The 15287-nt window shown below is 34.8% G+C and overlaps 1 protein-coding gene across 1 annotated transcript in view; it reads right to left on the minus strand.

Annotated features, from left to right (window-relative positions):
* Positions 1–15287, minus strand: part of LOC124595387 (ATP-binding cassette sub-family C member 4-like) — a 291410-nt gene that overhangs the window by 8005 nt on the left and 268118 nt on the right. The window contains exons 21-24 of the mRNA XM_047134107.1: positions 13685–13812; positions 13242–13487; positions 11646–11806; positions 1796–1925 (exon numbers count right to left, since the gene is read on the minus strand). Coding sequence (XP_046990063.1) covers positions 1796–1925; positions 11646–11806; positions 13242–13487; positions 13685–13812 — 665 coding nt within the window. The remainder of the gene's footprint in view (positions 1–1795; positions 1926–11645; positions 11807–13241; positions 13488–13684; positions 13813–15287) is intronic.

The raw sequence follows: 15287 nt of genomic DNA on the forward strand, positions 1-15287 counted from the left end.
AAATCTTAGACAAACTTCCACTCAGGACCTTCTTTTGAAGGTGAATGGAGGTATCTGTCTCCTCATATGCAGGTGAAATATTTTTTGTATAACCATTGTTAATCACATGTTAAAAAATAATATGTAAAATTATTGGACCTTGCTCATTTGTGTAACACATGATCCCTTAGTGGAATGTACAGTGTATCTTGATAGTGCGAGTTTATATCCAGCTACTATTTCCAGAATAATATATCCATCACTGTTGCATATAGTTATAATAAAAAATGTTGGTTCCATAAATTTATATAAAACACAAGCTTTATAAAGAACACAAGTTTTATTTCAGAGAATCCTTGAGCATTTTTGTTACACTTTTTCATGTGCTGTCTTTGCCTTTAAGAACCATAACTGCATGCCTCTCATGAATATGTTCAATCTTTCCTGTTGCGTCTATATGTTGCCGAAGTACCCTTACAGCCAATTGTTCTTGCACTGATACAATATATTTTGTAAATCGTGCTTCATCTCCTGTATTTTCCTTTCCAATTGCTCCAGAAGGTTAGCACATTACATGTAAGTTATTCTACCCATCATTAGATAATCCAATAATCCTTGAAAACACTGACCATAACCCTTCCGGTAAATTTAGTGGTTTTGCCTTTTTTGTGCTGGGCCATCAGTTTTCATCCACCATTTAGATTGATATTTTGTTTCTGGAGTGAGGTTGAGGACTCATGTCTCACCCTCAATAACAAACTGACACACAAAATCAGTTGGTTTATTGTAAAAATTTCTGAAAAATTGGCTTTCCTCTTTGCTTTTAGTTTTTGCTCAACAATTATAGTACCAATTTTCTTTATGTAAAATTTACCACACTCTTCCTACTAATAGGGATCTGGTGGTAATTATTTCATATGCCTTTACTCATCAGTTGTACTGTAACATGGTTGCACTTTCATAATGTTTATTTACATCTGTTATTGTAGTACTGGGACAATCTTCATGTGGATCTTAAAGACAATACAGTCATACCTCACTTCTTAATTAACAATTGAATGTTGGATTAATTTTTATTGGCAATGGAACTGTCCAAAATAAAAAAAAATAAATAAAAAATTGTGGGTTCTACTTTACCCATATGAATGGAACATACTCAACGTAACTACTTAAAATTTTCATATAAACAGTACTAGTCTAAGTTAACATTTGAGTCGGGTTACTACACCATATGTATCAATAAAAACAATTTTTTTTATTTTAATACAGTATCTGTACCAGATTGAGAAATTATGCCCTTGCTCTCATACATATTACATCTGTCTGTTTAATAATGTAACAGCCTTTTAAGTGGTTTTGTTAATGAATGGTTCAATTTGATGTAGGAAACAGCCCAAGTTGCAAGATTCAGTTTTTTTATTTAAATTATGACTGGTTTCAGGTTACCTGAACCAAGTTTCAAATCATCCAAGTAGACAAAATAGTATATCCCAAAATACCATGCAAACCATGTTGAGATTGTATGTATAAGTGTATAACAGTCAAGTTTTTTTTTTTAATGTACAATCGGAATATGGTTTGCAGGCTATTACAGAATGTACTACTTTGTCAGTTTGGGAGATGTTTTGAAAATGGAATCAGGTAGCCAAAAACTAGTCTTCAATTGAATAAAAAACTGAATCTTGCTACTTTAGCTGTTTTCTGCATCAAATTGCTTAACACAAGTTGTTGTCCCATTATGAACCCAGCATGCTGGAAATCCATAAATGAATCAATACTTTAAATGATTTACTGATGTATAACATAATCCACTTACCACCATTGTTCCTGCATCCATTACAAGGACTCTGTCAGAATCCATAATTGTGTTCAGCCTGTGTGCTATGGTAAGAACTGTACAGTCGTTAAATTTTTTACGTATGGTTTCTTGGATAAGGGCATCAGTCCTGAAAATAATAAGCACTATTAAAGGAACACTGACATATAATGTTTGCTAGTCCATTTAATCTATTTCATGTATGTTGGGACATGTTCGAATTTGTTTCTGCTTCCATATGTTTAGACAAGGAACATTGACATATAATTCTTGCTAGTCCTTTTAATTTATTTATGTATTTGAAATTTGTTTCTGCTTCCATTTGTTTAGACACATCTAAAAGAATGCTACAACACTTTAAAACAGTGTTTATGTATGTTAATAATACTTATAAATGAAAATTACCTATTACAAATTAAAACTGTTGATAAGAGGTAACTTGTTATTCAGCCAGTGGCCTCTAGAAACAAATATATGTGCATCGAAAATGTTCATTTATAAGTATTACAAGAATCACAATCAGTGTGTATCATTTCCTTCTTTCAGTAGATCTTTCCACATATTCAATAATTTGTTTTTGTCATAGCACTTTAAATGTTCCACACTGGCCATGTCTTGCAGAAATGGTCTAAACATTGTTGACGATTCAGATTTCACATTTGTTTGGGGCAGTGTTGAAAAATGTGGTAGCCTTTTGTACAATTCATTCTATAAAAAGTACTGTACTCTTCCTACTGATGTAAATCTGAAATCAATTTTAAACATCAGTCATCCTGTGCTACATCATGCTCATTCCTAATCATTTTTGTTCATATCACACTCTAACTAGGTAAAATTTTGAGAGCAATCATCTCACTCCTTGCATTCCATTGTTAGGCCCACTGAAATATTTCTAAATGGAGCAGTATGTGCATTAGGCATTGCAAATAATTTAAATCACCCAAAAATGTTTGTAATTTATTGGACAAATAAAAATACTGATAGATGCATGTACATAAACACACGTAAAATTTCAGAAAAGTCACTAGTTTTTGAGCTGCTGTTGGTTTTACAACTTAAGTACAGACTCTGTGACACATTACCACAGATTCTGTCCGATGCCTGAGGAAAAATTATGTCATAAGACAATTTCGTTTAATTTGATCCAAGGGATAAAGTACTTTCCATTTCTCTTTGTACTTCAATTATTTCTCTCGTGTCTCATTCTTTCTTCATCCCATAGCCTTATTAGCTCCATTTAATTAATTTCAGGGTCAAGGTATGGTATTAACATCACTGTTAAGTGAAAACACTTAAAATGGAAGTGCACAATTGCTTCCACTAGTATAGCTCATGTCTCTAATTCATCATTATTACAAAAGCAATAATAGTGTGGTGTGTATGAAAGACCAAGGCATAAAATACATTGTATCACCTATATTGGAGGCTGTATAATAACACTGTAGATAAAAGAGGGAGGCGGACAAGAAGAAGAACAAGGAGAAAGAAGAAGGCTTGGAATGTTGGATGAGATTAGAAATAGAAAAATTGGCCAGCACATTAAGGCAGGAGCAGAAGAAAGTGAAGAGTGTCCATGTGATACTTGCCGTAAGACAGATTACACCAATGGGAGTGACAAGACATCTTACAAAACATTACTAAATGCCTCTGATAACTACCTAGAACTGATAGTTCAGAAGATCACTCATGGAAGAAAAATGTTAGACCTAATGACAACAAATAAATGTGACATCTTTGAGGGCGTCCATATTGAAACTGATATCAGTGACTGTGAGACAGTTGTGGCAACAATGATTATGAAAATGGGGCACCTAAACCAATTAGGAAGAAGACACAGTTAGTAAGTCAGATAAAGAAACAGTGCTGTTGCATCTTGAAGAGGAATGCAAAAGATTTACATCTGGGTAGGAGCGTGTAGAGGAGCTGAGGTTCTCGTTCTGGAAACGAGATAGGTATGTATCTAGTGCAACAGTTCATGATGAGGGAGATCCTCCATTTTATACAGACTCTAAAGAAACAGCAACTTCTGCATAATAGATGTAAAAGACTAGGGCTATTGATAGAGAGATGCTGAATTAAACATGTTTGGCTTTCAAGAGGGCAAGCATGAAAGATGAGGACCAACTGAGGTAGGCAGCACTGGCGCAGATCGCACGCGCTTGAATATTAAGCTCGTCACGATAAGTAATTAATTCTATAATAACTGTCAGTTGAGTTAATATCACACCATAACGAAGTTAATTATAGTCTTTTTTTTATATTATCTATTGAAGGTTTCACTCATTTAAAAGTATTTCTCAAAAAAAAAAAAAAAAAAAAAAAAAAAAAAAAAAAAAAAAAAAAAAAAATAAGGGCAGGTTTCCGCGTACTTTAGACGTAGGTTTACATACAAATTTAAGACATTTCTTTAAGTATTAAGTGAAAAATTTAGGTTATTTTCATTACACATATATGTAGTAGTACTGTATCTACTTGGGGAATTAAAGGTTTTAAGTTCTATCTTTTATTTCCTTTCAAAACACATAAAGTACATATCGCACATACACAATCTTAGGCCTAATTTTTCGGGTATACAAGTTTTGATTTTTAACGTCAGTTTAACTGCATTACGTTACTATATTAATAGTGTACGCATATATTAGTGTTCCACGTAATTTTAGTGGCTTTTGTGATCTGTAGTTAATAGAATATTATTGTTATTGCCTAGATAAATTTTGTAATATATATTGTAAACAACCACGAGTGAGAAGTGTTTGAGCTGCCATAGGAAAGTCAGTTCTGGGGTTCTGTGCAGCTGTTGTGGCAGATGGTTACATTGAGGTGAATGTAGTGGCATGGGAATCTGTGAAGTAAATGGGTCTCTTCCATGGTATTGCAGATTATGTTCAAGGGATAGGAAAATAGCGGAACAGGAAGGGAAGATTAGAGCCCTTCAGGCTGAACTTGATAGTGTTAGGGAGGAACTGATGAGGTGAAGGGGGGAGGAGGGTGAAGACAGGTGGGAAGTGGTATCAAGGAACAGGGGGCCACGGAAAGAGAACAGTATCAGATAGTTTCATCATTGGCACAAACAACAATAAGGAAGAGGCTCAAGTAGATGTAAGTGTAGTCAGCACTCAACAGACTTTCAGTAGGAAACCAACTGTTGCAAAAAAAGTAGAAAGTAGGAGAAAAAATCCGTTGTTAGGTAGTAGTCATGGAAGAGGTGTTGGATTTTGTTGGAAAAATTAAGTGACAGGTAGCAGATCACAAATATTTTCAAGCTCAGTGTCTGTCTTAACCAAGTGATAGAGGATGTAGGATCATTGTGCAAAGGTTTTACAAAGCAGGATCATGTTGTGGTAGTGGGTGGAGCAGGAAACAGTATTGATAGGGATCAGGGCTACAATATTGAGTGTGACCTGGTAAAAATAGCATCTGCAACGAACCATGCAAATGTTGGCTTGGTTCCTGCTTTCATGTGGTATGACCGGCCCCAATTGAACAGCTCTGTCAAGAGGGTCATGATGGAGCTAGATCAGCTGCTTCGGGTGGCTACTTTGTCAACCATATGTTTGGTCCCTGTTGATGGTATTGGTAGGTGGGACTTCACAAGACATGGCCTGCATCTCAATAGGAAAGGGATGGGTAAACTGGCTTGGATGATAGCAAAATCTTTAAGGGGGGGGGGGGGGGTACTTTTTTTAAGCTAAGATCAGTATCCAGTTGTCCTACATTGATTGAAAGTACGCTTAATGAAAAGTTCAGACAGGCAGATACTAGTGATGTGAAAATATCACAAGATTCTCATAACAGTACAGTGAAAAATAATATTAATATGTCACAAGATTCACATAAAAGCACAGTAAAAAATAATTTTAATATATTGCAACAGAATATCAGGGGATTAAAAAACAAAGTAGATGAGCTTCTTGTTTGTACAGAAGATTTAGAAACTGAGGGTGGAATAGATGTACAATGCCTGTCTGAACATCATATAGTCACAGGTATGGAAATGGTAAATGTAGGTGGATATAAGCTTTCAGAAGATGTAAGTAGAGACACTATGGAGAGAGGAGGAGTTGCCATATATGTTAAAATGTCATAGTGTGAAAAATTTGGAAACTAAAAAATTTTGCGTGAGCAACACATAGAAGCATGTGCATGTGAGCTTAAACTCAATAAAGGCACTTTTATAATTGTAGCCGTGTATAGGTCCCCATTGGCAAATTTTCAACTATTTTTGAAAAACTTGGATTCTTTGTTGTGCTACCTGTCAGACAAAGGAAAGCAAATTATTGTTTGTGGGAATTTCAATGTAGATTTTAGATAGAAAGCTTGACCTTGAAGTATTACTTGAGTCTTTCAATTTGACATCAGTTATTGATTTTCCTACCTGGGTGGAACAGGAAAGCAGCACACTGATGGATAACGTTTTCATAGACCAAGATAAATTCAATCAAATAAAAACTTTTACTGTTAAGAATGCTCTGTCTGATCACGATGCACAGCTAGTTACAGTATATGATATAGCTCCATACAGTAATACAAAATAGTCCTCCAAAATAGTGGTTCAATTAACGATTTAACACTTCAAAATTTTAGGGAAAGCTTGCAACAGTTAGGCTGGGATGATGTGTACAGGGAACAAGATGCTAATTTAAAATTTAACCTATTTCATGATACCTTTGTGAGTATATTTGAAAACAGTTTCCCTAAGAAAACAGTGAAATATAATTGTAAGAAACCATGTAAAAAGCCATGGCTTACTAAAGGGATAAAAATATCTTGTAAACAGAAAAGGGAAATGTATCTTATAGCTAGGAGGAGTAATGATCCCAAAACAGTGAAACTATAAAAATTACTGCACTGTATTACAAAAAGTTATTGAAAAGTCCAGAAGTATGTGCATTATGTCTGAGATTAGCACATCTGATAATAAAATTAAAGCAATTTGGAATATCGTGAAAAGGGAAACTGTATTTCTATCAAACACAACGAAAAGTTTGTTAACAAGACGTCAGAAGTAGAAAACATTTTTAATAATCATTTTTAAGTGTTGTAGAGTAAATAGGTTTCAGCTATTCATTAGAAAATGCAAGGCAGTATATGGAAGAGGCAGTATCTATGCAATTTGATGAAATTGAAATTCAACTCACCTCTCCTACTAAAATTAGAGAAATAATAAATTCACTCAAAAGTAAAAGCTCACATGCAATTGATGGCATTTCCAACAGAGTACTAAAAGCTTGTTCCCAACAAATAAGTTGGATTCTCAGCCACATATGTAGTAGCTCACTGAAACAGGGAATTTTTCCAGATGGACTGAAATATGCTATTGTTAAACCATTGCATAAAAAATGGGATAGATCTGACGCTAACAACTGCCACCTGATCTCACTTCTGACAGCTTTATCCAAAATTCTTGAAAAAGTAATGTATTCAAGAGTAGCATCACATATTTGTAAAAATGAGGTACTAACAAAATGTCAATTTGGTTTTCAGATAGGCTTTTCAACAAAAAATGCTACATATGCTTTCACTGATCAACTATTAAATGCAATGAATAACCAAACAACACCCATTGGGATATTTTGTGATCTTTCAAAGGCTTTTGATTGTGTGAATCATGAAATTCTTCTAGATAAGCTTAAGTATTGTGGTATGAGTTGGTCAGTGCACAAATGGTTTAATTCATACTTAACTGGAAGAATGCAGAAGGTTGAAATTAACAGTGCAGATAGTCTACAAAAACCAGCAGAGTCCTCTAACTGGGGAGGTATCAAGAATAGTGTCCCACAGGGTTCAGTCTTGGGTCCCTTATTGTTCTTAATACATATTAATGACTTGCCACTCTATATTCATGAAGGTGCAAAGCTAGTTCTTTTTGCTGATGATACAAGTACAGTAATCACACCCAAGAAGCAAGAATCAGCCGAGGAAATTGCAAATAATATCTTTCAGAAAATTATTAAGTGATTCTCTGCAAATGGACACTCACAAAATTTTGAGAAAACACAGTTTATACAATTCTGTACAGTCAATTGCATAACACCTTTGATAAATATAGACTATGGACAGAAGTCTGTTGCTAAGGTAGAATACTCAAAATTTCTGGGTGTGTGCATTGGTGAGATATTGAATTGGAAGAAACACGTCGATGATCTGCTGAAACGGTTAAGTTCAGCTACTTATGCTACTGGGATTATTGCAAATTTTGGTGATAAACATATCAGTAAATTAGCCGACTATGCCTATTTTCATTTACTGCTTTCATATGGCATCATATTTTGGGGAAATTCGTCACTAAGAGAGAAACGTTCATTGCACAAAAGCATGTAATCAGAATAATAGCTATAGCCCACCCAAGATCACCTTGCAGACATTTATTTAGAGAACTAGGGATATTCACAGTACCTTCACAATACATATATTCGCTTATGAAATTTGTCACTAATAACCCATCCCAATTCGAAAATAATAGTAAAGTGCATAGCTACAACACTAAAAGAAAGGATGATATTCACTATTCTGGATTAAATCTCACTTTGGCACAGAAAGGGGTGAATTATGCTGCCAGAAAAATCTTTTGTCATTTGCCAAATAGTATTAAAAGTCTGACAGATAGCCAACCAACATTTTAAAGCAAATTAAAAGAATGTCTGAATGACAACTCCTTCTACTCAATAGATGAATTCTTAGATATGAAGTAGTAATTGCAAAAAAATTAATTAATCAATTAATTATTTTGTGTAAAGAAAACTTGTGTTAAAGTGACACGTTCCACATCATTATGAAATGTCATGTTCATTATCTATGGAACAAGGATTAATGTATGTATGTAAGTTCCAAGGACTATCATAGCAGAATCTTACTGAAAGTTTGCTCAAAAAACCTAAAGAAATTCTGGTCACACACAAATGCCACCAACATTAGTGTCAGCACACTGATGGATCACACATGAACTTAAATTGAAGGTAGGAAAGCAAAGCAAAAGCAGAAACACTGAATTCCATTTTCAAGTGTTCGTTCACTAAAGAAGATTCAGATGTACTTAGTGATGGGATAACTGACTGGCTTTAACAACCAATTGGCAAGGCAGCTGTTTTTCACTTGAATGAAAAAAATAAAATGAAACTAGTGTCTGTGGTCGCATTCAGCTGTATGAATTTCAGTCACTCTTCAGGTTTGAGTGGCTTCGTTTAATACTTTTTCAGCCTTTTAGGTTATACATGAACCATAACTAGGGGTACCCACTAGTTTAGGGGCAAATAAAGTGTTTTGTTTCACAGAATTGTGAACAGAAAGAGTATGTATGTAAAAAATGAAGTATGTTCAAAATTCATGCCTTTATTTACAAAAATAAGAAATTTTTCATACTGTTGGCATTAAATTTTGATTTTTTTTTGTTTGGTTTTAAAAGGGGAATAACTGGTGCTGCATTACAGTTAAATAAAGGAACAATTTTTATTTAAATTTATTGAAGCTCTGCCTGTCTCCCTTCCCACTCGTTTGCATCCATCACTGATAATTTTGTTTTTGTAAATGATGTGACATGAACAGAAAGCATATAAAATGAATTATTTTATACATTTGATGACTTGATCACTTGCTTTTTAAGCATTCACTGTCAGTTAACAGAATTTTTTTGTGAGAAATATTTATCATCTTTTTTTAATTGTCTTTGAATTTCTATAATTAATATAGTTTCATAATATGAATCATCCTTGTAGATACTCTATATCCCATTGAATTTATCTTGAGGATCACTTCTTATCCACTCACAAGACTTTTTTCATTCCCATGCCACTAAGAATTTTGGCATTTTGAGCTACAGACAAAGTTAATGATTAAGAAAACATCTGCTGGTAACCATAAACATGGATGAAAGCTGTACTAAAAGCTGCTGATTGGCACTCAATAAAAAGTTTATATCAGAATGACAACAGTAACAACAAGCGATAACAGAGTGCAGTCAGCAACAGTGATTTAACAGTACCAAATTTTTCCACTCAGAACTGAATGTGCCAAACTGCATCAACTGTTTTCATTCTGTTGCTCCCATATACTGGTTTCACTGGAAAGAAATTACTACGGATACATAAAATGACAACTGACTGAATCGAGTGTTTTGTTCAGTTGCTCCTATGGACTGATTCCACCCAAAAGAATGCATGAATAATTCAACCAATAGCTAAAAACAACACTCAATTGTTTTCCAACAACTAGTTGAATAGAATGTTTCCATTCAGTTGTTCCTGTCACTAGAGGTGGTACCCCAGCTTATTTCTCATGCCACTGCAAAGATAGCGACAAAGAGAGTAGTGTGGTGTTGAGAAACAGCTAAAACTGTTGAAATTAAACAAGCCTCCAGGGCATGATGGGATCCCTGTCAGACTGTATACAGAATCTGCTGCTGAGTTGGCTCCCTTTTTAACCATAATGTATCATAGAGCCCTTGAAGAAAAAAGGACAAGTTGTACCCGTGTACAAGAAGGGCAATGGAAGTCCACTTGAAAATTGCCTGGATGCGAAAGCCGAAACTAGTCATGCCCTTAAATAAACTGCATGTGAAACCCTATTTTCACTTTTCTCATATGGCATCCTAAAAGCCACAGATTAAACAGTTAGGTAGATGCAGTATTTCTTTATTTCTGAAAAGCATCTGACGTGATATCACACTATTGTTTATTAACAAAAGGAAAATTACATGGGTTATCAAACAAAATTTGTGACTGGGAGAAGATTTGTTGGCAGGCAGAGAGCCAAATGTTATCTTGAATGAAGAGTCATTAATAGAAGTAGAAGTAACTTTAGGAATGTCTCAAAGAAGTTGTTCATGTTGTATACTAATGACTTGGCAGACAATGTTTAAAGCATCCTCGGACTGTTGCAGGTGATGCAGTTAACTGTAATGAAGTACTGTCATAAAAATCCTGCAGAAATATTCAAAGATTTCAAAATGGTATGAAGTTTGCTACTTACTTCAAATATTCAGAAATGTAAAATTATGCACTTCACAAATTGAAATAACGTAGTCTCCTATGAATATAATATCAGTGTTCCACAATTAGCAATATCATACAAACACCTGAGTGTAACAATTTGTGGGGATATGAAATGGAATGATCATATAGGTTCAGTCATAGGTAAGGCAAGTAGCAGACTTCAGTTCATTGGCACAATACTGGGGATATGCAGTCAGTTTACAAAGGAGACTGCTTACATGTCACTTGTGCATCCTATCTTAGAATATCGCTGAAATGTGTGGTTGACCCAGACCCAATAGGACTAACAAGAGACACTGAATATATGCGAAGAAGAGCAGAATGAAATGTCACAGGTTTGTCTGACTAAGGGGACAGCATTATGAAAATTTTGAAAAACCTGAACTGGCAGACTCTTGTAGTCAGAAGCAATTAACCTGTGAAAGCCTACTTACAAAATTTTAAGAACCAGTATTAAGAGAAGAATCTAGAGATATTCGTCAGCCTCTAGGGATGGTGAAAACCAAGTTAGACAAATTACAATATGCACAGAAGCATTTAAGTATTCATTCTTCTCGTGCGCCATAAGCAATTGGAATGGAAAGACACTCTAATATATACAGTGCTGAATACCCTCTACCATGGAGTTTGCAATGATTTGCAGAGTATAGATGTAGAGGTATATCACAGTGATAAAGGATGAAATGAAATGAAATGAAATGAGATGGAATGAATATTGTGTGTATTTCACACTACAGTTTTATAATTCTGCATTATGATATAAATGGCTACCTCTGTACTTTTACAGTTAACAGATGTTGTTTAAACTACTTAGAGAAATGTAAATCTCCGTATTAAAATTGAAAATTATACAGTGAACTCACTCTGGGTCAACATTAGCAGTTGCTTCATCCAAAACTAATATCTTATTGTTTCGTAGGATAGCTCTTGCCAAGCACACCAGCTGCCTCTGGCCCACACTGAAGTTACTACCACCCTCCGTCACCATAAAGTCCAGGCTTTGAACAGCTGATTTCAGTTCCACCTATACAGAAAATAAATATGTTTATAAGGGCTAATTTTATTCTTCTGATAGTGCCTAAATCTTACTAGTCATAAATAAAGTCAAATTAAGTCTACAAATATTTAGGTAACAAAAATCACATATCATAAAAAAAAGAAATAGAGACTGCAAGATGAAATTTATGCTACTGATTTTAGCAAACTGATCTTCAGCTGGAAAATGTGATGGTATTACAAACTCTTTCAAATAATCATGTGAACAACACTTAATGGTGTCTCAAATGTAAAGTGCACTTCCAGTACCTACAACCAGTTCTTTTTCACTTTTTCTATAGCATTAGTTTGCTATTTGTTCCAGTAGTGAATGGGGTAGTTGCTTATGGTATAAAAGGGAACTAAAAACAGGCTAAAAAAGAACAAAATAAAGTCTTATATTGCTACTCTACCAACAGCTTTGTTGTGCAAGTGATGCGGGAGAAACACAGGATATACTACACTACATCCCACCCACGCCTCCCCTCCCCCCCCCCCCCCCCCCCCCCCCCCCCGGCCCCTCCTTAAAATTCCCCATTCCAGAAGTGTGAGATTCTGCAATCATATATGAACACGAAGAGATATTCTGTGAAGTTCATAAGCTATTCCTTTACTGGGGTGATGGCTTCTATAATGGACACAATCAATAGTACTGTATATTCGCTCTATGGCCTAAACCATATGCATAGAAATAGTGATCTATGATTTTGAATTCTGGCAGCCAACATATTCTTCGGAAATGAGATATTTACAATATATGCTGACAAGTCCTTCTATATAAAGCCTCAATTCTACATTACATGTTGATACTTTGATCCACAGATAATTACATATCCTTCTTGTTTATAAGAGCCATCCAGATTTGTTACAACTCCAGATTATGTTACTGGTATGAGAATTTGTTTTTGAAACAATCCTTCTTGTTTATAAGAGCCATCCAGATTTGTTACAACTCCAGATTATGTTAGTGGTATGAGAATTTGTTTTTGAAACACATTTAATTCCGTAAAATACAATTTCTACCAACTCTTGCCACCTCTTCTTCACTTCCAATACACAAACAATCACGCATGTGCCAACACATGCACAGTGCCATTGCTTTCTTATTTTGTCTGTTATGTTTACTTTAGTTTATTTTGTCATACATGTTATCAATTTTTCTCTTAATCCTTATCGCTTACTGCATTTCTCTACACTGCTTAGTGTGTTTCATATTGATGTGTACACTCTCCCACTCTTGATATTTATTGGTCTGCTAGCATCTAAACAACACTCATAAACGAATTGTCAGAGGCATTAACTAGCAGCTTTCTTCAAAGAGAAAATGTATTTCTTCAGACCTCTCTTATGAAACACTTAAAAGATATTTTGCTTCTACAAGTCTGCTTTGACAAAACCATTTTTTTAGTATCAGTAACTATTACCTCTTCCAAAGCACTCCACAGTAAGTGATCCTCAAATTCACCAAAGGGGTCCAAGTTTGATCTGAGTGAGGCAGAAAAAAGAACAGGTTCCTGGGGTATAATGGAAATATGCTTCCTCAGATCATGTAGACCAATACTGCCAGTTTCAATGCCATCAATTGTAATTTCTCCTTTTACTTTAGCTAGGCGGAATAAAGCTGATATGAGAGAGGATTTTCCAGCACCAGTTCGTCCCACAATTCCAACCTGAAAAAAAAAAAAAAAACGAAACATATATCCGCTTGCACTTCATAAATAGTGAAGCAATTAGTGACAACTCATGTGCTAGACGTGTGTTTCAACAACTAAATAGTACTTTGACAATGAAATGATGAAGAATGCCTGGCATTCTCTCTTGTCCATAATTTTACTAATTATGATTAAAAGGCAAATTTGCTATTTACCTTATGCCTTGGTTGAATGACAAAGTTTAGATCCTTCAGGACTGGAGGATCAGCTTCACTGTATTGCAGACACATATTCCTAAATTCAATGCGTCCACTAGATGGCCATTTTTCATCTGGTTTCCTTCCTGTGATTAGAAAAATAGTTTTATTGTGGTTGATATTTATTGTAAAAGCTAAAAATAATGAAACCAACTAGCCTATAAGAAATAAGAAAACATGGCTCAGAAGGAAATTGCAGACCTGTCCTGTCTTGACCAAGCCTGTTTGGTAAAACAATCAATGAATTATAGACTAAAAGAAAATTCTCATCTCATTCATAGAGCCATATACCACAGTTTCCTGCATTGTGTGTACAAGTTTAATCTGACAAGATATGACTAAGTTTTATACAAGATGTTACATTCACATTTTTTCACTTTCAAAATCTAAAGTGAGACGTTTCACAGGTATGAGATATTTAGACTCATGAGTAAGCTAGAATTATTCCTTGCTGCTATTCATTACTTTATTAATTTCAGAAATGCCATCATGGGAAAGAGCTTCAGGGATGTGAAACAAGTTAAATTAAACATTAACAGGCAAAAGCACTCACTGCAGGCAACTTCTTTAATGTATACTGCTAACCAGTGCTACTCTCTTCACACGAGATAAATATGAAGATTGTTTCTAGCTATTACTTTGTTGTTACGGCAATGGCTTGTAAAAATAAGTTTCTTTGAACAAAGCCACTGCCCTGCCTCGACACTAGAGAGCTGTCCTTTTTCTCTGATAGCGTAAACTAAGCATCAGTGTCACTTAACACAGAAAACTATCAGCTGTCTGCATAATACTAAAGTTAAAACCTGTTTAGAATGAATATTATCTACAGCTCTAAATATTCTAATAAAATATCAAGTAAGTGGCTAATAAGTTTTTATTTTACATTTGCTATGAACATTTACAGTAAGGAAAGTGGTGGCTGAATGTACATAATTTAGGAATAAATGAGGCCACTCAATGAATAGCACAAGCATTGAGTTGTTGACAGATGCACACAAAAGAGAGTAAAAGGTTTGCTAGCTTTTGGAAGAAATTCTTTGATGAACTAGCATACAAATACACACATTGTGAGCCCAGCCGATGTGTGTGTGTGTGTGTGTGTGTGTGTGTGTGTGTGTGTGTGTGTGTGTGTGTGTGTGTCTGCATTCTCTAGCACATCAAGGGATTTCATCCAAAAGCTAGTTATCTTTTGTGTGTGTATATTTCCAAGTTCCTGCCTGGTGTTACCCAACAACTGATTAATGATTTTTACATCAGAATATAAACTTCCATTCCAAATCCTAATCTATATGAAAATAGTTTATGCTTATAATATTGTGGTTGTGAATTACATAGTTCATTTTAAATAAATCCTTATTACTAAGTAGAAACACATTAAGGAGTAACTGTATTGTTATGTAAATGTGTAAGTCCCTAGGCCCACATAGAGGCTTCTATTTGGTTAAGGCTTGTGCAAGGTGTTCAGTTATCAACTTCACACAATATTTTAGCTGCAAAATTCTTTAGAATAAATACTGGCCTTAGCAGCACATCTAAGAAAACCATGCTACTGGACAGCATT

This window comes from Schistocerca americana, chromosome 2 (assembly GCF_021461395.2).
Source record: "Schistocerca americana isolate TAMUIC-IGC-003095 chromosome 2, iqSchAmer2.1, whole genome shotgun sequence".
Taxonomy (NCBI): Eukaryota; Metazoa; Arthropoda; class Insecta; order Orthoptera; family Acrididae; genus Schistocerca; species Schistocerca americana.